The sequence below is a fragment of the Pungitius pungitius genome, chromosome 6 (assembly GCF_949316345.1).
Source record: "Pungitius pungitius chromosome 6, fPunPun2.1, whole genome shotgun sequence".
Taxonomy (NCBI): Eukaryota; Metazoa; Chordata; class Actinopteri; order Perciformes; family Gasterosteidae; genus Pungitius; species Pungitius pungitius.
Genome location: NC_084905.1, coordinates 13,626,463 through 13,653,371, shown reverse-complemented (window position 1 = coordinate 13,653,371; position 26,909 = coordinate 13,626,463). Strand labels below are relative to the sequence as shown.

The 26,909-nt window shown below is 41.5% G+C and overlaps 1 protein-coding gene across 1 annotated transcript; it reads right to left on the bottom strand.

Moving 5' to 3' along the window:
- On the bottom strand, positions 1-25,573 carry sema3d (sema domain, immunoglobulin domain (Ig), short basic domain, secreted, (semaphorin) 3D). Its single transcript, XM_037452332.2, has 18 exons — positions 25,288-25,573; positions 18,881-19,137; positions 15,540-15,700; positions 13,916-13,978; positions 13,662-13,781; positions 13,473-13,566; positions 12,973-13,101; positions 11,201-11,337; positions 9,715-9,829; positions 9,468-9,537; positions 9,231-9,375; positions 8,474-8,696; positions 7,992-8,080; positions 7,740-7,781; positions 6,849-7,006; positions 5,633-5,697; positions 5,365-5,504; positions 1-2,052 (listed from the first exon to the last, which is right to left on the bottom strand). Exons 2-18 carry the CDS (start codon positions 19,086-19,088, stop codon positions 1,615-1,617), a joined length of 2,397 nt encoding a protein of 798 aa, XP_037308229.1. The 5' UTR covers positions 19,089-19,137; positions 25,288-25,573; the 3' UTR covers positions 1-1,614.
- Between the last annotated feature and the right edge of the window lie 1,336 nt (positions 25,574-26,909).

Below are 26,909 nucleotides of genomic sequence, written 5' to 3'. Positions count from 1 at the left end.
GATTTATTATCAGTACGGGGAACGTTGGAAAGAGTACAAGAGTGCCTTGCTCAAGTAAAAATAGCATTCTTTTTAATACATTTTAGTTAAAAGTAAAATGTTACATGTAAAAAGAAATTGAAGAAAAGTAGGCCAATTAAAATGTTTACTGAGTAACCGTTACTAGCCTACATTTTTAAAAAGGTAAACATTTTCTTACATATAAGAATTTCCCATAACAATATATCGGAATTTTACATTTGACCCGTTAAATTAAAGAAGTCATTCAGGCAAAGACATTTAGTGCATTAATTATATGTTAATGAATACACATGACAGCTCAGAGAGCTTATCTCCAAACCAAATGGACAGATAAAAAACACACATAAAGTACTATTTATAATAACAAGAAAACATAATTTGCCAACCCCTGAATTTGCCCAATAAGACATATTTGTACTTGTTGACAACCTGCAGTATTTCAGGAACTCCAGCTAGATTTAACAAGTCTGTAAAAACAAAGGATTCCCTTGACGAACATCTTTCAGAGAGAAATCTTTGCTTTACTGTTGTCAGCATTACATCCGCGCACTGTGGTTGCTATAATCAATGTCATTATGAATGGCTAAAAGTACCATTCAGGTCACACACGTTGGGTTGCATAACCTAGATGTCAAACTCATACAGATTCATTTATTCTAGGAAACCTGTAAATTGCTTAGTTTGATAAAAACTTTTATGTTTAGCTTGGTTTCTCCTGAAGATGCCCACATTCTGTCTCTTTTACAAAGAGGGATAGAGAGAGAGCAGCTGGCCCTGAATCATTCTGGCATTTGCATACAGTGTAGAGGGAGTTGCTATATCAGGAGGATCTCAGCTGAACTAACCCAAACCTATTCTCTGCCATGTCTTCGGTTTGCTTGATTAAACTGCACTTTCACCGTAAATCATATTGTCTGTATATTGATTTCATCTCTTCACACAATGACGGAAAAAAACATTAAGGGAAGAGAAGCCCGTGACAAATTTATTTAAATAACTTTCAAAATCAGGAATTATGATTAAACCTACAGCTACACCTACAGTGTAGGAGTGACATTTTGTCATTTTGTCAGCCCAAATGCAGTATGTGAGTGATTACAGTTAAACAGATTAGTATCAAGACTAAATTGAGCATTCTATATCTCCTGTACATGGTATACAAATATTTACAGTCATTCAACATGAATGCATTGACGTCACCAAAAGCAAACTTTTCTTCTACATTTTATCAATTCAAATATAGGTTTCAATATCATCAATTGATCACCTCTATTAACCGTCATTGTATACTATTGGGCGACCTCCTCCCCTACCTCCTCCCCGGTCGATCATGTCGATGAATGGCTGATGTCAAGTATTGCGATAACTATTGTTTTTCAGTCTCTTGTGTTTATTTAATAAGCATCCAGGACAGGTGCTGCCTGATTCTTTGAATGACATATTCATAGCCCAATACTACTTAAAATTGCTACTTGTTAAACTTTTGAGCTGTATGTTTCAGTTGATCATTTTGCAGTTCTGTGTCATGTTCTGCTTCTTCATCCAGCCGGTGAATATGGAGAGCTAACCCTGAATATTTTCTGGCCACACCCCTCACGGCTTTGCTGTCCTCACCACTCTCCCTCGCTCCTCTTGTTGTCTCCTGTTCCGGCTCTTCTTCATTTCCTGCATGTGTTTCCATTTGCCAGCCCCTAAGCCTCGTCCCCGCACCCTGGACGGCTTCTTCTCCAGCCACAGTGAATCGCAGTACTCCTCCAGAGACACAAAGGGGGCGCTCATCACTCTCAGGTAGTCTTTGTAACGCTGGCGGGACTCCACGACGTGCCGTGGGTCCATTGCCGGGTCTTCACTGGGCTTGGGCTTTGCATCCAATTGTCCATGTGTAACAAGTTGCAGCGTGAGTCGGAGGAGAGTGTGGGTGAAGTGCGTGTGCTCTTCAGCGACACAGACGTACACGCCAGCATCAGAGGTTTGGAGGGAGCGAATCAGGAGCCCTCGATCTGTACGTATCACGCGATCGTCCAGCCTCACCTGGCACACGGAAAAGAGACATGTGAGAGCTGCGTCACCAAGAAGAGGTCAACTGACTACAGCTGTGAACGAAAGCGTGTAAACTTTGTTATTGCTTTGCAAAAATGCAATGCTTTACAAAGACCACAACAATGAATTTAAATGAGGGCATATTACAAAACGCCAGCCCGATACCTGCCACTCTGTTTACACACGCACACGTTCACGCCTGATTAGTATCCAAGGTGCGTGGGACATGGTAATGACCCCTGAAACAGGAAACATATGGAACTGTGTGTGGGGAGCCGGGGGGCCTTTATGGGGTGCTGGTGAGATCTTTAAATGCATGATGAGTGAAAGAAGTACGCAAAGGCTACAGAAGGTATTCAGAAAAATAAATGGTGTGTGCGAGGTTCATTGTGTTTGTCATCAAGGTGTAAGGGTAAGTAGCGTGGCAATGTTTACAGTCCGCTCTTTTCGTTTAGCATCCGCCGTGATTCAGCATTGGGCATAGCTGCTGTCAGGGCCTAAAACAACACAGCTGTGTTCACGGGACACTTCACTTGTGTGCATGACCGTATGTGTATGTGTTTTTTGGCATTTGTGGATGCTTCAACAGCATACATCTCACAGCACCGCTCCGACCCCCCAGAGGTGTAAGTGCGTGTGGAAAACAATGAGTTTATCTTCCTATGGACCTCAGCTGGGTGGTGGTTTTTCCGGTCTGACGCTGATGATGTGTCACCCAGCAAGAGGCAGACCCGCAGACCAAAGAGGCTCTTTGGATCTTGACCCTCAGCCATATTAGACCTACAAATCTGTCTGCCATCACTCTTATTTCCTGACACATAATGACAAAACACATAATACCATGAATCTCACTTATGCAAAATCCCTGCAGTTACATTGCAGAGCCCCACTCCCACTGCCAGTACAAAATCAAGGCATCTGTGAATAAAGCCGGACATTTAAGTTCACTCAGATCGCCTGCTAACAAACCGTGCTTTTAAGGAGCAATTACATACATATTTTTAAACAAGCATGCATGCATGTGGAGCGCAAGGACACACTTTTAATTATTAAGTGAAGTGCTGCTTTTGGAAAGTACAAGCATCAAGTTTGCTTTGTCTAAAAATGTCCCATCATTTCAGGAAGGCTTTGCTTGGTTTTAATGAACAATATGAAATTCATTGTATATGTTTTTTTCTAATTGGTCCACATTCCAGGCTCCGAGGCACGAACAGACGCACAACAACATGCAGTGAGAAAATGGTTAGGGCTGAGCCTTTTCCAATCTTTAGAAGATTTCTTTTTGTGAGGGGATAAGAGGAGTGTGTGTGTGTGTGTGTGTGTGTGAGTGTGTGTGTGTGTGTGAGAAAGTGATAAGAGTGTAGGAGTGGGCTGCAGGTGCTGAGCTGCTGGTCAAACCCATGAAGAGGCTGAAAGTGTGGAGGGAAACAGAAAAGGGAAGGCACTGCAGAGGCATTCAAGTAAAAAATGTTATTTTAGTATCTTTGAATTAAAAAGTAATTTAGAAAAATACTGTGCTACAGTTCAAATTCACTATCAACTATCTCTATTCAACGAACTATACGTACACAGAGCTTGGTGAGCTCCAGCTTGGTGTGAACTACTTTTCTCTCTACTTTTGACCTCAGATGATGACTGAGAGGCAGTTAAATTTTTTTTAGTAGTAGTTTAGTAGTATCCAGTTTGAAAACCATAATTGTATGACATTTGTATTATATGCTAATGTTATTAATTAATAATATTAATAGATCCAATGAATCAAGGGTACATGTACAATTACTTATAATTAGGAGCACTTATGCTGCAGTTTCCTTTTCTTTGTATTCTGTGTCTACAAACATTTAGATTTTTATTGAGTGATACATTTATTTATCTATTCATGTAAAAGCTATATTATGAAGCTGTTTGTGCCTGTTAATAGTAATTCTCTTCTTTATATCTTAATGAGCCATCAGGTTCCATAAGGATTTAATTATTATCCAAATAATCTTCAAGCAGAAAAAGCTCCCCCAGCATAAATACCAGTGGACTTACGATTGATCCAACAGATTCTGTGCATTCTGCAGTATTTTCTTGACTTCTGTTACTATCACATCCTGAGCAAGAACTCTGCATAACTGCATTCACTCCTTCAACACTTTGTCTAGAGTACAATAGGTCACATATCATTGCATGCCTGGACACACAAACAAATAAAATACCCCGTTGTGTCCATTATCCCCAAACACATGGCCGTCCCTAGGAAGCACTATGTTATAGTTTCTGCTGGAGGGAATCATAATGAAACAGACACGCGACCACACAAACATGCATACACACCAAGAGACTTTGCGCTTTCCGCTGTATAGGAAAGCAACACATGGCTGTTTGGTGGCCTCTGCACCTGTCAGTTTGTTTACATTCTCCCCTGAGAGGAGGACAGGGGGGCGGTCGTGGGAGTAAATCAGAGGATCAGGAAGTGGGGAGAGAAAGGAGGAGCGGATGGGTTGAGTGGGCCATTCGCAGCGGGTGGAGGAGGGTGTGTATGTTTGGATAAGGGAGAGGAGGCCACTGAGGTGCTGAGTAAGCACGTCTCCGTTGTCTCATTCAGGAAGACGAGTGTCATCGTCAATGAGTTCCTTTCCACACCTCGAATACAAACACATTTGACTTTCTGTCGCTCTGTGTCCTTCTCTGTGAGACTCTGTCTCCCAACCTCAGATTTAAAGTGACTTTTGTACAACGTCATCAATCTCTTTCACCAGGTAGCCAATTACTATTCAACTAATGTGATCTAAAGGGATTTATTTGTGTTTTAGTATAAAGTCTTGAATGTATATTTAGTGCAATTGCATTCGGGAATGAAGACCTTGTGATAAAATGAAACCAAATCTGTGAATTTCTATTTTTTTATTTTTCATCAAAATAGATAATCTAGATCGACCTGAGTAGATGTGACATTAAGTAATTTCTCACACTCAGATGGCTCCCTTGTTACCTATAATTCCACAAAGGATTGGACTTTTGGGTGTACAACTTTGTATACTTTATAAGCAACAACTGCTTTATTCCCCAACATAAGCAGGACCTGAAACAATATGATTTTTTAGATCATCCGTAAGTACAAATGTCAGTCTTTGAGCCTGTAACTTCCATGCTGTGTGACCTGGCATGAATAAAATATAACCCTTACGGTACAATAGAGATAAAATAAAAGTCCCCTTTAGACCTGACAGAGCGGTACAGATAGGAAGAGAAGGAAAGAAGCGGAAGGAGTGGCATCATTTGTGTTTGGACAATGTGTCGACAAGTTAATTTTCTAACCTCGTCCTTGCGTTCAGATCCAAATCTCTGAATGTACCACCGAATCTGAGCCTGTTGAGATTTGGGGATACACTCAAGGAAGGTTGAGTTGCTCTGCACCCCATAGAGGACCCTCTCCTCCAACCGTCCCCCAACAGGACCTAAAGAAAACACTAATGTTATCAATCCAACAGGTTTTCTCTAGCGACGTTTGATTGAATCGTGTATCTGTTTACTGGGTTTACATCTGACGAAGGTGAGACTTCTGAAGAGAACAAGGTGTACGTACTGTCCTCTGTGTCCCAGCATTGACTGGCAGGGTCTCCATGCTTGATGTCCTGTCTTCTGGCTCGCCTGGAGAAACAACACACATTTAGGATGCAAGTGGAAGTCAATTTGGAAAGAAATGTAAATATGTTTTTATTTTCTAATTTGTTAAAAATAAGAGTGGAAATTTCAGTATGTTAGCTTTGGGAATGGTTTCAATGGGCCACAATAACCTCAATGCAACACCGAGCAAGCTGAAAATAATGTCTGTACAATGTGATTTAAAATGAAAAACATCCGATTAATAAAAGCAGACTATGCCAATAACCATAGTTTATCATAAACATAATTAACTGTGCAAATTATGTACAATAACTGTGCATCCAAGTCAGAATATTTTACTTATTTTACATTTCAAACCAAAGGAAAGCTCTCACCCATCTCAAACGGGGCTTTTCTCAAATTACAAATTTGCATACACTTCAAAAATAGGAATGCCGTGGAGAAGTTGCCGGACAATTAACTAAACCACAATTCTTTTCCAACTTGTGATTTAAAGTGACCTCTGACTGCTGACAATTCTGTGTCTCTTAATGGTTGACACCTGTTAGACTGGTGATCTGGCCATATCAAACAGTTTACTTCACGAAATGTTGAACAATCATAGCCCATATTTTGTGCACAAACTGACTTTCCCTGTAAAGCTAAATACTGAATCTAGGGGGACTGCATGTGGCTTTTTAACTGTTTAAAGGTCTTTGGCTTCTAATTTGGGAAAGGGTCATATAGGCTCTTTTAGTCATTCCTTTGTACTTGAACATCTGTAGCCTACACTGACTTGACACTGTTGAGCTTTCAAAGCGCTCTGGTGACCAAACGCAGGGCCTCCACTGTTCCACAAACCATAACAGCATCCCCACTGGACAAAAATCTGGCAGTGTGACCTCAAACCGTAGGGCACACATTCTGTGGAGTCTCAATTCGTGCAAGCAAGCACACAAACAAAATACACAGACACACGAGCAATACGCACACACACACAGGCATTGCACCAACAGGACAGACTGTAGAAGAGAGGAATGACTGCAGCGTTAATCAGCTGAGGAACAGCATTTCTCCAATCAAGGCCTTACTGGATAAATTCCCAAAATGTTAAAAATATTGGTGAGGTGAGGAGAACCAAAATGTTTTGGATCATGCTACATAATTGGCAAAGTAATTCCACGGGGTCAGCATACCTCTTGGATGCAGGGACGAATTGTGAGCAAGTGTGTCCGTCCCAGGCGCAGTAGGGGTCTCGGGCCAGGCAGCACTCAGCACAGGCGTGGCCGTACAGTTGACATCTACTGACTGAAACGTGGGCTAGCCCTTCACTCGAACCCACGTAGAGCTGTTGCTATAGAGACACACACAAACACCATACTCTCCTTCAGGAAAAGGCAAACAGATCATATTTGGTTTAAATGTATCATCCACAAAGGAAATTCATTTGGTTAGAGGAAGAGAAAAACCTAAAGAACGTGCAGCAACAGAAGAAGTCCGACTGTCATTGATAGATTAGCTGGGAAAGTGAATGAAGGATTTCTCTCACATATGCTCTCCATACATCAACATCTACCTCCAGGTTCCCCTACTGTGAATTGACCTCATGAATAATTATGGGTCAAGACTTTGTAACATGAATAACTCATTATAACCTCAAATGGGCACATGGAGAAGACCACAGAGATTTAAGGATTTCTGCTTACAAATGTGACTTTAAAGGATATGTTCTGACTCGTTGGAAGTTAAGGAGATTCCTGAACAGAACTTCCAAACAACCTCTCAAAAACACAAGTGAGCGTGCGCATACCGACACACGCACGGGTCAAACACTGCTGCAGATTAATTGAGGCAATGATTGGGTTTGAAGTGTCTACTGACACCCATGACCCTTAGATAATGAGCCTGAAGGGGAGAAAGAGGTGCAAGAAAGTGGGGAAGGCTAAAGCGCAAAATTGAATAGATGAAGGAATTAGGGATAAAAAACGTATGTCCTGTGCCACATCAAGCACACGCTGAATGCATGTGGCATGAATGAAGGCAAAGGAAAAAGCGTGGGAATCAAATGGATGAAAACGATGTCAAACCTTTTTAGAAGACATCTCCATACTGAGGATGGGAGAGGGAACCTGCAAAAAGTCAAACAAACAAACATTACACACCACAATGAATATAAAATATATATAAATCAACAACAGAGTCTCATAATATTTCACTGTCTAATGAGTCACCAAGGACAACTAGGAAACAGTTTGCATTGTCAATCAAAAAGCTCAGATATAAATCAATTTGTGTTTCTACATGTGTGTGTGTGAGTGTAGCTGTGCTGCACACAGAACCTGGAACACTTGAAGTTCTTCAAGAATGACTTCCTCTGTTGACCAATTGTCCTGGGTGATGCTCACCACCTTCAGAATTGAGCCAACATCTACAACAGAGAGTGAAACGGGATGGAGGGGGAGTTATTGGGATGAATCAAGCCAGGCACACTGCACACATTTTAATTTAGAAGTGAATCTTTGCAAAACCAACCAGGTACTAATACTGTGTTGTTATCTTAAATGCACTTCTGGGCCATACACTAAGGCACAAACACTAGGCCAGTCTGACCTGAGCACTCCTGATGTTAAAATGCAGAAGTGACCCGAGACAGAATAATGGATGCAAATGCAACTTGACCTTTCTTTGTTTGTTTTGCAACTACAAGACCATAATAGCATCCGCAGAATTACTTTAAGGCCAAAGACTATTCATAGTCATGTAGTGCCCTCTGCTGGTCGAAAACAGAATTTCAAGTAAGAGGAGAAGGTCCGTAACTCACCTGTTCCCAGAAACATCACTTCATATTGTCCATCCTCGGCCAGGACTCTGTCCACCACAATCTGAGAAAGGGTGTAGTCCACTTGGACACGTGTGAATACGGGTCGGCCAGTCAGAGGGTAGACGGAGTGATACATAAGAGGATGGAATCGAATGAAACTGACCACCTCGTCTGGAAAGTCTTTCGTGGTCTTGATCCTCGGGTCATATGTCCTGCTGGGACACTAAAGGACGAAGAAAAAAAATGTTGATCTTCTGTTAAAGTTTCACAATCATCATAATCAAGATGATTTAACTCGTAGAATGGTTGTTAGTGAGTATCTATAACGGACTAGTTGTTTCTGTCTGACAATACAATGGCGCATGTCTTCCCCAGGTGGTCAAATGAAGAACAGCGGGAGAAATAGCACATCTGGAACATCTGTCACTCTAACTCCCCCTTTCTGAGTAAACACATTTCTCAAGCAGCTGCATACCTGAAGCATACAGTTAATTCTCCATGGATTCTTTCCTTTCCCTGATTATGTTTTTTAAACCAAATGAAAGAACAATTGATTAACATGTTAGTAGCCTCGGTGAAGCCAAGGTTATGTCATACACCATGTGCAGATGACAGCATGCATACCCTACAGCATCGTCAACATTTAGTCCTTAAACCTGACATTTGTTAATTAGGCTGTGTTTATTATTATATAATCAGCAAGAAATTAATTTAGCTCAGACTGATTCAGTACTGCGCCTTTCGGTTGGCAACGCACCGTTCCGGGACGCGGATACGGTATCCTTCCCTCATATTCCACCCATCGGTGGTCAGGCCCTTCCTTGTGTGCGTAAGGTCCATTAAACACGGCTCTGATGTCCGCCATGCTGTACACACACACTGCTGACCCACGAAAAATGGAGCTGAGAGGAAGGAGGAAACAAGGGAGTAGTTTAAGGGTGCGGAGGAAGAGGAAAATTAGACCTGATGAGGGTGGGATGAAAACCAAACCTACCTGGAGGTGGTGAAGACCGCATACACTTTGGGGTTTTTTTCATCTCTGGTAGGGAGCAGAAAGATGTCCTCTGTAAGAAAGAGAGAAATCAATGTGCAGCTAATTGTATTGTTACCTTAATGAATAAATAAATAGAGATGCTTCTAACGACTTGCCACTGTCATTGTTCCAAGTGCACTTAAAAGGAAGACTTTGGAAGATAATTAGTTGGTCCAGATTGTCACCATTTATTAACACAATCACTTACGGAGCTCATCAAAGTGGGTGTCCACTCCGTCTGTTCCAGGGATCGAACACACAAGTCTGGCTTTGAGGAAGGTGGTCCATTTATTGGTCAGGCTCCTCAGCCCACCCACATCGTTCTGAAACACAACCACATACACTGAAACCAAACAATACAGCATAGTACAGCGGCCCGACAAGACCAAGCTACAAACGCTGTGTAATCTATGTAATGGACTTAAAGAGAGAGAAGACACACAGCATCACAGGCTGAAAATAAATAGTTGAACCGCATGACTCGAGTATGGATCTGCTTGTTTAGCCAGCACAAAGGAAACCTTCTTGTTATTATAATGACAGTGTGGAGTTATCGAAACAGACAAGAAAGAGAGACAATGGAGAGACATCAAAGGAGAAGAGAAACAAATGGAAGTGCAGCATGTAGAAGAGAGTTCTAAAATCAAGTGAGGCTGTAGATTGATAGTGCAGGTTGTATTTTAGCATATGAATAGCTGTTTTAAGTAGCAACCTTTGAACCTCAGCTATGGTAAGAATACTTAAGTGCACCTCTTTGTATTGCATAGAAAACTTAAGAGATCCTCCCAATTAAAGTTAGGCAGAGTACTAACCAATTGATATTGAGTAAAGGTTCAACACAAACACTCAGACAAAAAAAATCTAAGCCCTCAATGACGATAATCTTCAAAGAGGATTCAAGTGCCTTTGCTCCATCTACATGCAGGGAAATGCACACTTACAGATAAGGACAGTGGAGGGAAAATACAACGTCCATAAAAGACAGAAAGAAGAAATAGCGGGCGGTAATCCAGAGGAATCTCCTTCTAGTCTGCTTTACAGCTGACTCCCAAGTCATAAATGGGCTGAAAGCCTTCTTCTAGGAATGTAGCAATAGGCCTCCAAACGTTAATAGCAAACTGCTGTGAGGGCCAGTCCCATTTGGAATGACTAATGGTGCACTGTATGGCTAGAATTGGTCCCTAATCATGAATCCTTTTGCTCCTCAATCAGCTCAGCAGTGCCATCAAAGTTTACAGTTGTTTTGAGAGGCACTGAAACATGAAACACATGAAACATGAAAATGTCTATGAATTTGAAGTTTAGCATTGTACTAGCATTTCAATTACGACTTGTAGCACGTTTTGCATTAAAGATTGAAGCTCAATGTAAAGTCCTTTTGGGATAACCAGAGAAGAAAGCATCAGAACGGCCTCCTCCTGGTGGGATGTAAATCACTTCTGTAGCGCACAACCTCATCACGCACAACCTCATCTGATCAGAGGGCTGGAGGAGTTATGACTCCCTTACACTCTGTAGGAGGTCTTGCACTCCTAATGTCTCCCTCTACGGTGCCACAGTGTTGCACCCAGTCTGCCTAAGCTCCATCTCTTGAATTGGCATTTTCACTCTTCCATCCACTTATTTTTCTCCCTACCTGTCTACCCTCTGTATAACCTCACACTTTCTACACCTCTCTCTGTATAATATCTCACCTTGCACACGCGAGCCACCCGGGACAGGATGCTCTTGTCGTTTCCTTCCCACGACACCTCGCGAAAGAAGAAGTATATCTTGTCATCATCTGGATTGTAGGTGTCTGCAATAGGCTGAGCAGATATAAACCTGGCCTCTGAAGACATGGAGAGGAAATGAGAAAGAAGGGAGAGTATTAAAATCAGTCCGATAATGGATTGGCCACGCGTTGCTGCCTTGTGATGGCATTAACACTAAACTTAGCACATGTTTATTTACAATCTTGCTCTATACAGAAAAGTCAGATTGATTACTTAGTAAAAGTGTTCTTATTTACCAAGCTAAAGCTTTGACTGCGCACAAATCTTCAACAGTGCGGTGTAGTTTGATAAATGGACAAATACAGCAAAATCCAGGATATTTAGGTTAGTTTCAAAGCAGTTTTGTTTACTTTTCGATGATTTTCAGCCTGTCTGGCTGTATATGTTCAGCAACGGTGTGGAATAGAGATCATCTTTAACTCGTAAACCCACGCTCAAGTATTTACCCTGATCCGCGTCTGAAACGGTAATCGGTTGAAATTGTTCATTCAGGGTAAGTACACAAAATGGATCAATTATCACTTTATAAAGTTGATCATGTTTTCCATTGGCACATCAAGCGGACACAGAGCTACATTGGCATTCGTGTTGATGCTTGTTTTTGGAAACCAAATTAACCAAAAATAACATTGTGTATAGCTTTATATTGGTCTCCACCACAACTATAGGAAATCTGTTTGGCTTCTCAATGTTATTGGAAGCTCCGTAGAGCTAAGGAGAACTGCACATTGGGTCACCTTGAGTGAAAGTTTTCATGTTACAAGAATGTTGTTTCTTTGACTTGTTGTTCGAGAATAATTAGTTATTGCAGATATGAGGACAAGTCAAGAAGAACAAGGACGAGACATGCAGCATGTGATGTAGAACATTGTTGTGGGGGAAAAGGAGGAGATCAACAACATGTTACAGTCAGTGTCTTGATTCAGGCGGGAACAAGTCCAAAAGCTTACGGTTAGTGTTGCAGTGACATTTCATCAACATTAGCTCAACCCCTATAAGAAGAGCCAACCACCAGAGGGTGATTCCCCAACTGGAACAGCTTAAATGTACGACTGCGAAGACACTCGACAGAAGGTAATTGTTAGTCCTGCAGGACTGGAAAGATGTTTCACAGGCTCACAGGAAGGGAGACCCAGTAAGATGTGCTCCTCCTCTATGCCTGCATCACCGCACGGCTTATACACACTTAGAGAGGGATAGCAAGACAGAGAGACAGACAGAAATAATGACTCCAAACATCGCGGACTGTGGTTGTGAAATGCAGAGGCCAAGTGTAAGGATTCAGATCACAGTGACAACAGTTTATACACAACAAGCCATCAGTGGCTGTGAAACACTCAAGACTGCAGATGTATATATAGAGAGGGGACTTCCTCCTCAGTGATGACTTTGGTGTGTGCGTGCGTATGTGTGTGTGTGTGTGTGTGTGGCTATGCAGTTGTGGGACTGAGAACGTGAAACTTGTGGCACACTGTAAATTCCACTGTAGGTGGGGCTCCTGTTCAGCTACGGCATTCATATAAAAGTTCCAGCTAAATGAATAAGTGGTCTGTTTCCTCCACACTGGAATGTCAATAACCATCCTGAGGGCACAGAGAGGCTCTTTGTATCACCAGAGAGGCTGGAAGTACAGAGAAAAAGCAATAACAAGTTTTGAGCGCACTCAGCCTGTTAACATGGCGTGTGTGTACCATTGATCCAGTATTCTTCAGACATGTCTGTGCGTATGTAGTGCTGGTCAGGTGGAGGCCCGAGGGAGCGTGTGAACGCTGTGTCCTTGCCCAGGAAGTCGGATGAAGTGCCTGCGTAAAGGTACTGATCTGGAATGAGTATAGACACATAAATACTCACATTAAAATATGCAGAAAATAAAACATCACAGAACATTGTCATGCTTATAATATAGAGCCAAATAGCATTAAACATACAGCTTAACCACCATCATTTGACAATTTGTATTATTTTTTAGCTTTTACCATCCTGTGGGTTTGCCTCAGTGAACCAAAATACAGGCAGAGGAACATTTCAGGAATCAAACATGGAATTGTTTTGAAAAAATGTACTAATCTGAGTGGAGTCTGTAGGTGAAACACAATGTATTGCTGGTTAAAAAGTGCTGCGAAGCAATACAACTCTGGTACACGAGAGATAAGGCAGGACTGCAAGAGTGTTTTGTGATTGCTCCCATTACCTGTGAGGATTGAGGTGAATGGCTGCAAGGGATCAAAGGGACATTTCAATCTGCCAGACTCGACTGTACTAGACAGCAGTTGGAAGACGCCGTCCTGGGAGACAATAACAGTTATAACATTAAACTTCCACAAAATTCAATGCACTGAACTTGCGTCAGGTGTATCGCTGAGATTCACTGATACTTTACCCCTCTGTGGCCTGTGACCTCGATGAAAGCACAGTTGGGGTGGAAGGATCCGGTCCCGCAGGCATATAAATGTGTGCGATTGTAGTTGTGGAGAACCCTTATAAAGTTGGCACACTCCAACTAGGACATGCAGGGGCAGAGAAACAGCATGGATTCACTTTTTAAACATTTGACCAGGCTGTTATATTATAACACAAAACAGTGTACAGATGGACTTCAGAAATCAACAACTTCATTTTTTTGGAAGAACTTACATTTGCATTTTTTCCTGCCAGTTTGCACATATCCACTCGGTCTCTGGGAGCAGGCCAATGGATCTAATGACAGATAATGAACAGGAGAACAATTTCACATATCTGTATGTAGTATGACAGTCATAATACTCCTTAACATCTCTACAATGAATACATGTGCAGTTTACAGTGGAATATACCATTGCATGCAGGGCACCACTGATATAAGCCTTGTATTGCTGCCCAAGATCTTTCAGAATGTCCTTTTAGTGGCTTTTAAAGGCTAAAAACAAGAGAGCAGGCCCTTTGCCAACCGTGCCCCTCAACTCTAAAACAAACAACAAAAACAACAAAGCCAGGTCTCTAAATAATATTTCCCCTACTTATTGATGATTTCTTCTTCACTTTTTTTGTTTATTGTAATTCAGTTATTTTCCTTTTCAGTCTATACATTTTCCACTATTACATTGAAAACTGCAGGTTGAATCAAATGAGCGTGTTAACTATTTTGCTCTTTGCCTCTCTCAAACATTTAAGGGGACTATTGAACAACTGATCTGATCAAGGTTCTGGTAGAACAGAGCAATGGATGCACAACATACAGAGGACCTTCAATGTAACGCGTCATGTTCACACATGTGTCATAACAGGCTTATGGGCTTAGCCTGTTACCTCCCCTAAATCCTACCAAGGAGAGATATCGCCAAACTTCTTCATGGGTCCACAGAGCCTCAGTGTATCAAGTGATCATTTTACCTCAGCATATGGGGATATTTAAAGACCGTGGTCAAACGTTGATATCATAGCAGCTATCTCCTGAATATCAAGGAAGAAGCAATTAGAACGTTTGTTTGCAGAAAATGGGTTGTATTTTAGTGCCTGGGGCTCCTTTTTTGAGGTATGCTTCTTCATTAAGTGAAACACAAAGATTGCTTTTTTAGATCACTGTCACATTCAAAGGCTGATCCCAGCGGTCAAATAGAATTAGACTTTTGGTGCATATCTCCCTGGCATCAGTATCGATAACCAGAAAAGCAACAAAAAGGCAACACTTTGAGAGTTAAATAACCAGATAAAAATCAAATATACACACTGTCGTCCCACTCGTGGATGAATCTCAGCTGCATAAACACACTCACATATACAAACTTAAGCATATGGCATCTGTCCAAAAGCATTTATGTGTTTGTGTAAGTGTGAGCATGAGCGTGCATGCTCTTGTGTATATCAGTACACTTGTGTACGTGTGTGTGCTCTCTAGAATAGTAAGCCGCTCACAGCAAATGGAGAAGGTTGTCAGGGAGGCTCAAATGACTCTAAGTAAGACTTTGGATGTCGGCAGGGTGCGTCATTTACTGTTTGAGGAGGAGGAACTTCATTTCCTGTGCAAACTTGTCTCTTAGCACAATAGTCCAGTCAGAGGATGTGAGGATTCTTAAATATGTAGGAAACACTTATGTGTATAGCAAAAAAAAAAAGGTCATAGTAAATGGCCTGAATACAGAGAATCTTAAAAGTGGCTGTTTATTTATTGTACTAAATGTATTCCCTGCCTCGTTTCCTTGTCTAAGGTTCGATGTTTCTATAGCCCTCCACTGTGAATACAATTTTCACATTTGTCAGTGCTCTTCAAGGCATAGTCTACCTTTCTGGGGGCTCTGGCTGGATTGTCAAGGTCAAACAGGTAGATGTGATCCTTGGCTCCCAACAGAAGACGACCTCTCTCCTCGTCCAGCAGCAGCGAGTGGGAGTGGAGGCCATCGGAGGGTTCCATAAGCAGCGATACACTGCCAGCTTTCAGCAGCTCTGTCCCACAGAGAGCAACAGACAGACGTAGATACATTAATCCACACGCTGGGGTGAATGCATAGAGCTAACAAAAATGTTGTCAAAAATAAGACACAATGAAACCTAAACTTAATTTGCAGGTGACCAGACATTTTTCCTTAAAATGAGCTGTAGTTGCACCATACGCCTGTTATAAATAAGTGTGTGCAGCAGGTGGAATACCTGTTGTGTCCCTCTTTTTACTTTTATGTGATTAATAGTGGTAGCGCTTTCAATAAAGGGTATACAAAAAATCAATATGTACCATAGACGGGCTGTGTGTTGTGTTAGTATCGGTTGGACTCAAGGCTCATTTCTGGGAGCTCAGTACTGACTACTTTCTCAGCTCAGCGCTGTGTCCTTGATCTCCTTGATCTGAGGAAATCTCCTCTCTCACCAGGCTATATTCAGTGTGCCAGTATAGCAACATGCTTTGAATAAACACTGGCTCAATGTGGGGGGGGGGGGGGGGTCCGGTGGGAGTCACTCTGAAAGGATTGACATTGTGATTACCCTCTTGGTGTGAAGGATTGGAGAGGTTACCAACCCTCAATATTTGAACTTCTAGGACCCCTCCACACCAAGCAATCCTGTGTAATACCTCCTCCTATACACACACACACACACACACACACACACACACGCTCATATCTCTCACCCCCACATACGTTCCATCCCGCGGAGGCTAAACCTCACAGAGAGATTAAACCTGCTAGCCCTTGGCTATTGCTAATCTGCTCTGTAAACACATAGCAATATGAGCCTACAGAAACAGCATGCATAGCTGTTCCCCCTCCGCATATAGCACTTAAGACTTTTTTGCCAGAAACCCCTCCCCCCCCCCCCCCCTAACAGAGTCCCCCAAACTCTGCAGCAGCCTCATCAACACATTTATTTGAGTAAGACATCAACCTATTTGAGGCTCTGCTGGTCAACTAGTTTTAAGCTCTGTAACACTATATTGTCTGCTATTGTAGAAGTGCTCAATAATCACCAAAACAAAGGACTAGTCAGGTGATGCTTTATCAGCTGCACAAATGCCTTTTGAAATGAATATACTGAGCATGAAGTGGAAAAGATATATTGCTGCAATGTTGCTGTAAATTAATCTGCCATATCTGCTGGGAGAAAGTCACATCATTTTTGGCGTGAAATAAAAAAAATTACTAGAAGTAAATATACTAATAATTTGACTCTTAATGTAAGCTAGCTGAGATTTGGATGCTGCTTTCATGTTGCAGGATCATTGGCCTGCAGTCATATATTTGTATTCTTTCTGTCATTTCAGAAAAAACTTACCATCACAGCCAGTAATATCAATAACAACTAAGAAATAAAGAAACCAACAAAGATGAGATCCAGAACGGACAGATTTATCACTAAAATGCATTTATTTTCTATTACTAAACACATCTGTTCACTAATTTGAGGTTATGTCTTGAGAACAGTTTACAAGCAGGAAAATGTCTTTCTCCTGTATGACTATATGACTAATAAACTGTAGCTTTTTAGTAACGCAGTCTGCAGACTACAGAGAGAAGGCATGTGGTGTAACTTTGTGTTTTTGGCCACTTAACAACCATCTGAATGTGTAGCATAAAATAAATGTAAGCCAGATGATCTCACTTCCCATTTGGCAGAAGGCCACAATGTCTGTGTTGTGACTCTGGACTAAGCATGAACTTGAGGTGTTTTTCAGAGGGTACTTCATAAGTTTTGGAGGAGAAGGCCGTGTCTTCGGAGTTATTCACTCAAACACAGATTTTTTTACTTCGATCTTTTCATCCTTCACTTTTACAGCCGTGATTTCATAAGAGGCCGATGCAATGTATTCTTGAAGAGTGATCACTTGTGGGTTCACTAGTGGTGCTGCTTTTGAAGATGAGATGATGACAATAAGTGTGTATGAAGTGTGCACAGAGTTGTAGGTCACATAGCGTTTGTTGTTAAGCTCCAAAGGAAACCACCAGTCGGGCGGCCTCCTGAGTGAACAGTGACGTTTTGCTCAACTGTGCTCTTGGTCTAAGCAAAGAGACACACCTTGATGGAATATTGAAAAAACGGTTACAGATGTATGGCCCTATTAAAATGCAATCATATGAAATTATGAACTTCTTCATTTTAAAGGTTGATTTTGAATTAACCTAAAACGAGACTATAGAGCTAAATATTCTCGTAAATGCTGGGCAAACACTGTCTGCAGCAATCATTTCTTCCACATATTTATGTTGGAGACTCATGAAATATCTCTTTCCAGTCAAGAGTTTGAGATGTCTTTGACCAACAGAGAGCTTCTGGAGGTTTGAAGTCAAAGAGAGTTTACTTTTAGGTCGCAGTGGGGATTCAATTTTATGGAGCAAGACTGAAGTTCATTTATGTGGTTTATTTTAGCTGATATGTAGAATGAGGCAGATGGAGACTTTGAAGTTAAGTTTGCCCTGGAGTTTAGAATGCGTTTTAAGGGGAGCTATAATTCAACTCACCCCAGGTGGCATAAAGCAAACAGTTGACGCAAAACTAAACACATCGACAGAGTGCACATTGACAGGACCGGCTAATGTACAAATGAACGACAGCTTCACTGTGGACTCAGAGCGCCAGCGTGAAATATATGGACTCGAAAGTGTTTTATTTAAGTAACTGCACGCTTCTGAACCAGGGATATATCAATGGGAGGAATAACAGTGTTGTTGTTTTACAATATGTGACCAGTGAATTATACAGTGGGCTAATAGATCAGTGAGGGAATCGTACATCTCTGGTTTCAAAGAAAATTTACTTTAACAATAAAACTGAGTTATGCTGTTAAGAATCATTCATTTCCCTTGGTTGTGTGGATAAGGCCACAAGGGAAGTACTGTAGAGGAAACAAAAGTTTAGATGGACAATGCTAGACTTTAGACATTGGCTTTGAAGACACACAATGAATGGCTGAAAGGCTTAAATAAAAGAAAAAAATGTGAAGATTAAATGAAAATCAAGAGAATCGTAGTTGTAAGTCAGTAACTTAAAGTCAAGTGTGCTGATGACGAAGGTTGTTGGGAAGAGATAAAATATCCAAATGGCCTAAAACTACCCAAACCTTATTTTTCCATTACACTCCTATACTGGACAATTTTAAAATGAAACTAAAATAAAATGAGAAGAAAAAAGTCTTACCATTTTGGCTGAGTTTGACCCTGGGCACAGTTTGTTTGATGCTTGCTCCAAAAGGGAGGGTGGCCAACAACATCAATCCCACTAATGGAACCCCTGGATGGGATAGTACCTTAATCCTCTTCCCTTTGCTGCCATAATTGCTGCCAGACATGCAGTGCAGAGGCCATACTTTATCCAGACTCTGATTACCAGAGTCCCCTTTCTTCATGGTGGTGGAGTGGTCTTGGTTCGCTTTCACTACGTCCTTTTCTGCAACTCTGGAGGGAGACAGGAGTAAAGAGTCACTATAGGGAGGAGCAATCATAAGTGCGTGGGTGTGGGTGTGTGTGTATGCGGGTGTGGGTGTGGGGGTGGGGGTGTGTGTGCATGAATGTGTGTCCCTCCTAACTTTGCGCAGGATATGTACACAGGTTGCTGTTGTGACCATTCAGTCGTTTTACCATGGTTCCCAGAAGGCATGTCCCCTCTCTTTGCTCGTCCTACATCAGCTGTTGCCTGTCAATGGCGTCCCTTTTGTGTGAAATTTAAATCTGTTTGGCCAAAACAAAGGTCGCGCTAACAAAACAGTGCCGTTCTATTATCTTTCACTTGGCCATGATTCTTTCAGTTTCTATTATCTATCGTCTTTTGACTTGGATAACTCATTTAATTCGGAAGCTAAATGATACTTGTCATTGGCTCAGGGAAAAAAAAGAACCATGTTCTAACTGGGACTCCACAGTGCATTAAAGAAGTGTGTAGCACACACATTAGTTCACACTCAATGGTAAGTGAGACATATGAGGGAACATGCATTTGGACCCTCACTCTTTTTTTCCCCCTCTCTTTCACTAGGGGAGAACTAGATCGGCGTGTGGTGATTAAACACAAGGCCTATCATTGGGTTCAAAACTGGACATCGTGGCATATTTCAATGTTTAAAATGTAAATATCTGTTTCAATCAAAGTCATTTGAACTGAAAAAACATAATTTGTCCATTTAAATACATGTGTGGTTTAATTAGTCTTTTCATGGATGCCGATTTGCAATAGTCATCCACGTACATTTGTTAACACATAACAATGGTCTTTATAACATTACTATGTGACCATGACAATATGAAGGGCGTTTTAAAGGGCAAGCAACAAATGTGTCTGCGGACAAAATGTTGTTTTCTTTGGGAACACTCCACATAAAAAAAGATACAATCAGCAGCAGATTTACAACACGGCGGTTAACAAGTTCTGCCTGAAACTAGGATCTATTGCAAAGAACCTGTATCTAATTTTTTTAAAAGGTCAATAACTTTTCTAGATAAATGTTCCTGATTTACTCTTAAACAAGTGTAATTTAGCACATAGTGCTGTTTGTGCCAAGGAAAATTGCTTTATTGTTCCCCTCTAATGCATCACCCTATCCAAGTAACAAATTATATTAAAGATTGTTTTTAAACATGAATTCCACCGCATTCCACAGCCGTGTACTAATTAACCAAGCAATCACTGAAGAAATGAATGAACGCATCAAAAGAATTCCTCCCCCTTCAGACCTTAATGCCACATCTCCTTTATACTTTCCTCATGCCCCCATCTCAGATTACACATATCCACCTGTCTAGTAACAACATGAACAATGTCTTCCTAAATGAATAGTTCTGATGTGGATATAACACACTTACATATCCCCAATTCTGAAACAACCATTTTTCTTTCGGTTGGAAGAACGGGATAAATAGATAAGAGAAGCTCCCGTTTTGAGCCAAATATGAAAATATATATTTTAGTTGACAATCTGAGGACATACTGTACATGCCTTAATTTACATACACAGATATACCTGGCATAGAGGCAGACAGATACAAGCTGTAAAAGTCATTTCACTTTTTTTTTTCCCAGTCCATTTTTGGCATCTGGTGTTTGAAACTTGAGTTCATTAAGAAAAATCAGGGCAAAGTGGCAACCATCCAAGCCCCCCTCCAGCTGTAAACCGGAGAGGATTAGACCCTGATAAACAGACTGCTGTTTACTTAAGATGACAAATTGAGACACCTTCACACCTTCAGGGTGAGAGCTACGGATATAGAGCGCTGTGTGATGGATGAGCGATCTGCAGAAAAAGAGTGACAAATGCAGTCCTTGCACACGTTGTTAGTGACTGCAATAGGGCTGCCAGTGGGGCTCATCCTCCCTGCAGTATCTTCAAGGGACCAGAGACACAATTTCCCCCCATGTGGGTAGTGTTCAAGTAATGTATCTCTCTTTAACGCTTGAGTGCCTACATCCATCAGCAGTGCAGGCCTCGTCTGCGCGAAACAAAAGAAAAAGCTCATGTATTCGGAGAGGAGCATTAAAAACTTTCCACCCGTAGACAGGAGATTGTCACACAATAAAGCAAGGCATTCAAAATGGTGAATGATAGCGATGAAAAGAGAGAGAGAGAGAGAGGGATAAGAAATGGTGAGAGACAGAGGTGTGAAAGACAAGACACAGACAACTCGTACATGTGGGTTGAGCGACACCTCTGCTTCCTGGCGGCAAGAGTCCGTGTTGTCTTTGGCAGCATGGCCGGCACACGGTGCAGAAACAATCCTGATGGTGTGGGTGACAGATTTAAAAGCTGCAGCAGCCTACATAGGGGTGCTGGCCTCTGATCTCCAAACACATAACATTTTAAAGTCGTTACCTCCTCAAATATATGGACTTTTGGGGTTTCAACGTCATACAGATACAGTGAATATGTGCCATTCACCAGCAGCTGCTGAGTATCCGAAATCTATTACGAAGATGCCATGTAATACATGCTAAGTAGCTTAACTTTTAAGAAAAATAATATTCCCAGAATAAGTTGTCAGCAGACAAGGAGCAGATGGGGAAGAAGTGCTCTGGACATGGGCATTCTCACACAGAGACCGCCTCTAATGAGGCATTTAGCAACACCCTGTTGCCCTGCAGAGAACACTACTATCAAACCCCTCCATCTCCCCAGGACAGAGTGCATTAGCACAGCTATTTGTCTTGATTCCCCGACCACAGGCAGTGACCTGGCAGAACAACATAGATAATTGTTTCTAGCTCACAAGACATTGCTTGTTTTACTTGGCAACAGTCAATCAACTTTTTTTCACCCTTGCGTTCAAGCAAGCAAGCATGTAACTCGCTCTTTAGTCTGCGTGAGTTCACATCTCAAAGACAAAATACAGGACAACCACGGGGCCACATTAAAGACAAACTATAAAGCATATACAAGGAGCATTAACATTTTTCTGCAGTCTATAACTGAAGTTATAGTCTGCAGTAGAGAGAGAAACACAAAACTGCTTAATTACAGAGGAGCACCACTCCTTTAAATCTTTTGGCAGTGTAATATGCTCTATATTTTATTACCATAACAAGACTTGTAGAATCAAATTAAAGTACCACTGTCAAAAACATACTTATCGGAAGGTTGGAGGTTCCTAACCAGTGTAAAGTATTTTGACCCAATGAAGTCATATACTCATTCTGTTTATGAGTATGCCGAGAATTAACTGTTCCCAGAGTGTAAGTAAATATGAAACATGTAATACTTTGGCATTATAGACTGAGATGAAAATTCTACATTATAAAACACCAACAGCTTTTTGGGAACCTACTAACTCTTTTTTTCTGTAATTTGTTTATTCAAGGCAGCAAGTTCAATCATTTTAGATTAAACCAAAATCACATGAGTGAAACACCAAAATATTCCCTTTTACACAAAATCTCATCATCCAAACACACTGATAGGTGCTTCATTCTTTATCTAATACCCCTCTATGGACAACAACATTTGATCCCTGGCCCTATTTTCTGGAGCGTTTTACGAGCTAATAAATCCTATAAATCCACAAGCCGTCTAATTACAGATTGCACCTGTCCCACAATGAAAGAACTCTGAGAGTTAACTCCACGTCCCTGCAGAAAGGGTTAATCCGAGTGAACCATTCCAGCCTGCACACATTCGCATTAAAAATAAGTGAGATCTCATGACAATCGCACTTAGCATTGAATAAGTGAACGTTAATGCCAAGAAGAGACGACAGTCCAATGGAATTTCTTCTGTTTTGATGGTGAAGACTATGACCACAGAGAAAAATCTGAGGACATGGAAACAATTCCAACCCTGAGGTTCAGTCTGTCCACATTGCGTCCCTCCCTAAGCTGTCATCTGAAAACAAACTGGTATATCCTGGGTAACTAATGTTTTGGTAACCAAATACACCAATGAAACATAATAGTGTTTGTGCCGTCTTTGTTTAATGTTGTTTACTTGTTTAGTGTTGCCGTTTAATCCGCTAAATCTTCTGATGTAAGACACCGCCTACATGTACAAGACAGCACCAGTTCAGGTCTGCTGTCACACCAGTGTGAAAGGAAGGACAGGAGAGCGGGGGGGCAGGACGTGACAGTGGATCCTGTAGTTTAACTCCTTTCAGTAGAACTGACGGAAATGGGAAAAAAAAATACATAAAATGGAAAGCAAGTTGAAAGGCTATTCAAAACAGATAAAAGCCATGATTTAACTGAGACAACAGCATTTAGAAAAGAAAAAAAAAATGCCGATAGGTTTGTTGTTAAGGCACAGAAAAACAAGTCACTCTGCACATGCCGAACAGGGCATGACCCGGGCGTGCATGTATGAACATATGTGTGCGTGTAAGCTTCTACCATCCTGAGGTAGCCAGATGGGAACAACAGGGAATGGAAACAGTGACTGACAGTAATAAGTGCTCTTACTTGTCTCCCTGTGGCCTGGGGATACAAGCGTTCAGCCATGTAAGCTATGGAACAACTCCTCTCAAGAGCATTACTGTCCTCTACAATTACGGCAAGTAACTGAAGAAGTAATTGTTCTTAGTCGGGGGGTGGGGGAGGCTTTTGTTTTGCCGTTTTCCCCACATCAGCTTGAGTATCGTTCAGTAGGGACTGAAGGAACACAGAGGCCGTGTAGCTGCAGGGCAGACAAACCCAGCCGGGCTGTCTGTCTATTAGTCATTTGCACCTAGCCGTTGTGGATTCTCTAACAGCGCCACTGCAGTAAAGGTGCCTCAACTGCCTCGTCTCTGTATGCGCAGAAGGATTCTTCAAACATGACCATACAAGGCAGTGCTAGTGTGCAGCACTGCAAGTACGATTTTAAAAGCTTTCCACACAAAAACCTGTTGAGTTTTGAAAAAAAAAAAAAAAAAAACATTCAGTTTTCATCACAATCCAGGAAAAAGCCAAAGCCGGAATGGCATGATATTGTCACAGAGCGCAGGAATGGTGCTGTAAGCCATTCAAAACACAGCTGAATGTCTGATTGAAAGGTTAAGGTTGGATCAGACCATGCAAGCAATACAGAACAGGAGTGAACTAAAGCAAATAGGAGGCTCAGGGTTAGCACAGCACAGCATGGGTTTAAAGTTATACAATGAACAAAGGGAAACCACACACACCACGAAACCCTTGAACCAGACTCACGTTATAACTTATGAAACGGTACCAACAATATCAGGGATCTCAGAGGAATTAAATAGGTCCCCCGTTTGAAAGTTTTCAAAGAGCACAAGCATACATTTCCAGGTTGTGATTAGCCTGCCCCATCTGCTGGTGTGCATATACAGTAGAAGACTGCATTGAGAATGCCTGACGGATGTCACTTCAGTGACATACCGATTGTCTAATGTTTAAAGGGGAAAATCCGAAAATCAGATAAGATTTTCTGAGTTCACTTTGAAGCAGAAATAATTTATTTCCGTCAGTCATGCTGATTGAAAGCCCTGAAATCAATATTCACCCAACTCCCATCTCCCTGCCTCCTTTTCAATAGTTTAGTTGCCTACGTCACAACACCCCCTGACCCAACGCACCTTGTAGGGGGTTGGATAAATATTTACACGCGTATGGGAGAGTGGGTCCTTGAGAAGTTATAGATACAGGTAGGAGAAAGATTAAATGAACACCACTAAAGCCGCAGCACTCTGTTTCAATCATTGCAAAGAAAACCACAAAAATACACACGTTTATGAGCGGAGCTTCGGAAGTAGAGCAAAAATGTTTTTGGATTGTCCAAAAATACTGGGCTGTGCATCTAGTCAAGTAACTTTCTCCTTTCAGATTGATAGAATAATCTTTAAAAGCATTGTGAAATTATAACAAAATCACTCGTATTATGTGAAAAGTTAAGCTTTAAAAAAAGATGTTAGTTTTTTTCTTTTTAATTTAGAACACTTAACAGTATACTGTTGTGTTAGATAGACCTCAACACGTGTACATTTATAGTGCAAAGTATCTACAAGAGAATTCAAACAGGCAACAGGCAACGACTGTATCCTAGTGTTTTTAGAAGCACTCCTGCCGTTATTTAAACTTGGAAGTTAGTAAAATGTAAAAGGTGGGAAAGATAACACGGTAGTGTCCCGCCTTACCTGCGCAGTCGTATCCGCGTCTCACATGCAGCACGTGCGCATCCTGTGAACGGCCGCGTCACTCCCGTTAATTGACCGACGCGCAGTGAACAAGTGGCCAAAAGTAAACACACCGGCGCGCGACTTTCGTGCCGAACGAAAGAGAAGTGGCTGAATGAAATGACACTCCCCTGCCCCCCCGAAAAAGAATATTTCCACTCCCCTGTTATTGAAGTACACTAACGCTTTTGAACTCTTGAACTCGGTGCGTGTGTCGGGTGGCTGGTTACTCCATGGTGGTTCGACCCCGGAAAGAAAGCCGGTAAACTCCCAATTATGCTGCGGCTGCTGCTGTGGGAGGAGAGATAGGGGAGGGGAAATGGAGGACAAAAAATATGGAGAACAAAAATTTCATTTACTTATTTCACCATTTCTTTATTTATTTATTCATACGTGTATTTATTTATCTTCCCGTTTAGTTATTTATTCCTGTATGTGTTTATACATTTATTTATTTATTTATTTATACTTAAGTCATTTTATCCAATCATTGTCCTGCAAAATGGGAGGGGCCCTCAGCATCTGCTGTGCTAACAGGAGGACTATTGTGACATTTTAGAAACGAGATCAAAAGTACTATAGCATGGGGTTTCTTTTAGAAATGCACATAGCTGCTACAGCACAATATTTATAAAGGAGCATTTGTTAAAGTGTTATAACAACAATCTATCCGAATAATGTGGTGCACATCCTCCGCAGCCCTTTTCCCAAGTCTAAATCTTTTTTTTTTCTCCACAAAAGGCAAACGAAGCTCATGTTTGCGGGATTACCACAGACATGCAACCCAAAACTTGCACTAAAGCCATGTAACTGATGGGAAAAAATACTTCCAAAGCCATTAATTACAGGTTAAAAATCTTTATAATGGATATCATAAGATTACCTCATTGATTTGAATGGTACTTTAGTGGATGTGATCATGAAAATGTGTGCGTCACGCTATGTAGATCCAGTCAAAGCCGATGCAGATCACCTTCCTGAACTTGATTTTGTTCCTCTGGGTTTCCCTTGGGTGCTGGTGAGAGGTTTGAGCAGCTGTGTTTTGGCTTTGGCAGATCCTGCTGGGTGGGATGCCTTGGTCACGTCTCTTGGGCTGGAGCGTCTAGTCCCAAACCCATAGATGATTTTCAAGTAAACATTGATTTTTTTTTTCCACTCTCAGAAATATACACACAGACATGAGTCAGTCCAAATCCAACTTCTTTTTGTCTCACACAGCAGAAGTTATGGAAGGGTCAGAGCCAAGTACACACTGAGGTCACATTTGTTTCAGATGTGAGCCGTAATGTTGGATTCAGAACAGAGAGTTTCATTGTCACTCATAAAGTTGGACGGGATAAGCGTGTTGTTGCACTTGGGGGGTGATTAACCCAATGCTCTTCCAGCTCCGGGTCTGTATCCTTAACAGATGGGACTGGGTCCCAGTTACCTAAGAGGATCAGGTTAAAGGTTAACACAGTTGTCCTCCCTGCCTGTTGGGAGGTTCAGTTTCTGGGTGTGCCCTTCCTCAGGACAACTCCCACCTCCACAACACAAATCTACACACACACACATTTGGTAAAATGGTAAAACCATTGCGAATA

What these genes read in the sequence shown, in the direction of transcription:
- sema3d (XM_037452332.2), bottom strand. Translation starts at nt 19,088, where the DNA reads ATGAAGAAAGGGGACTCTGGTAATCAGAGTCTGGATAAAGTATGGCCT. An exon ending in ATTCACCTCAATCCTCACAG is followed by an intron (nt 13,102 to 13,472) that starts GTAATGGGAGCA and finishes TACTCATTCCAG; the next exon opens with ATCAGTACCTTTACGCAGGC. An exon ending in CGTATCCGCGTCCCGGAACG is followed by an intron (nt 8,697 to 9,230) that starts GTGCGTTGCCAA and finishes TTCGTCCTTTAG; the next exon opens with TGTCCCAGCAGGACATATGA.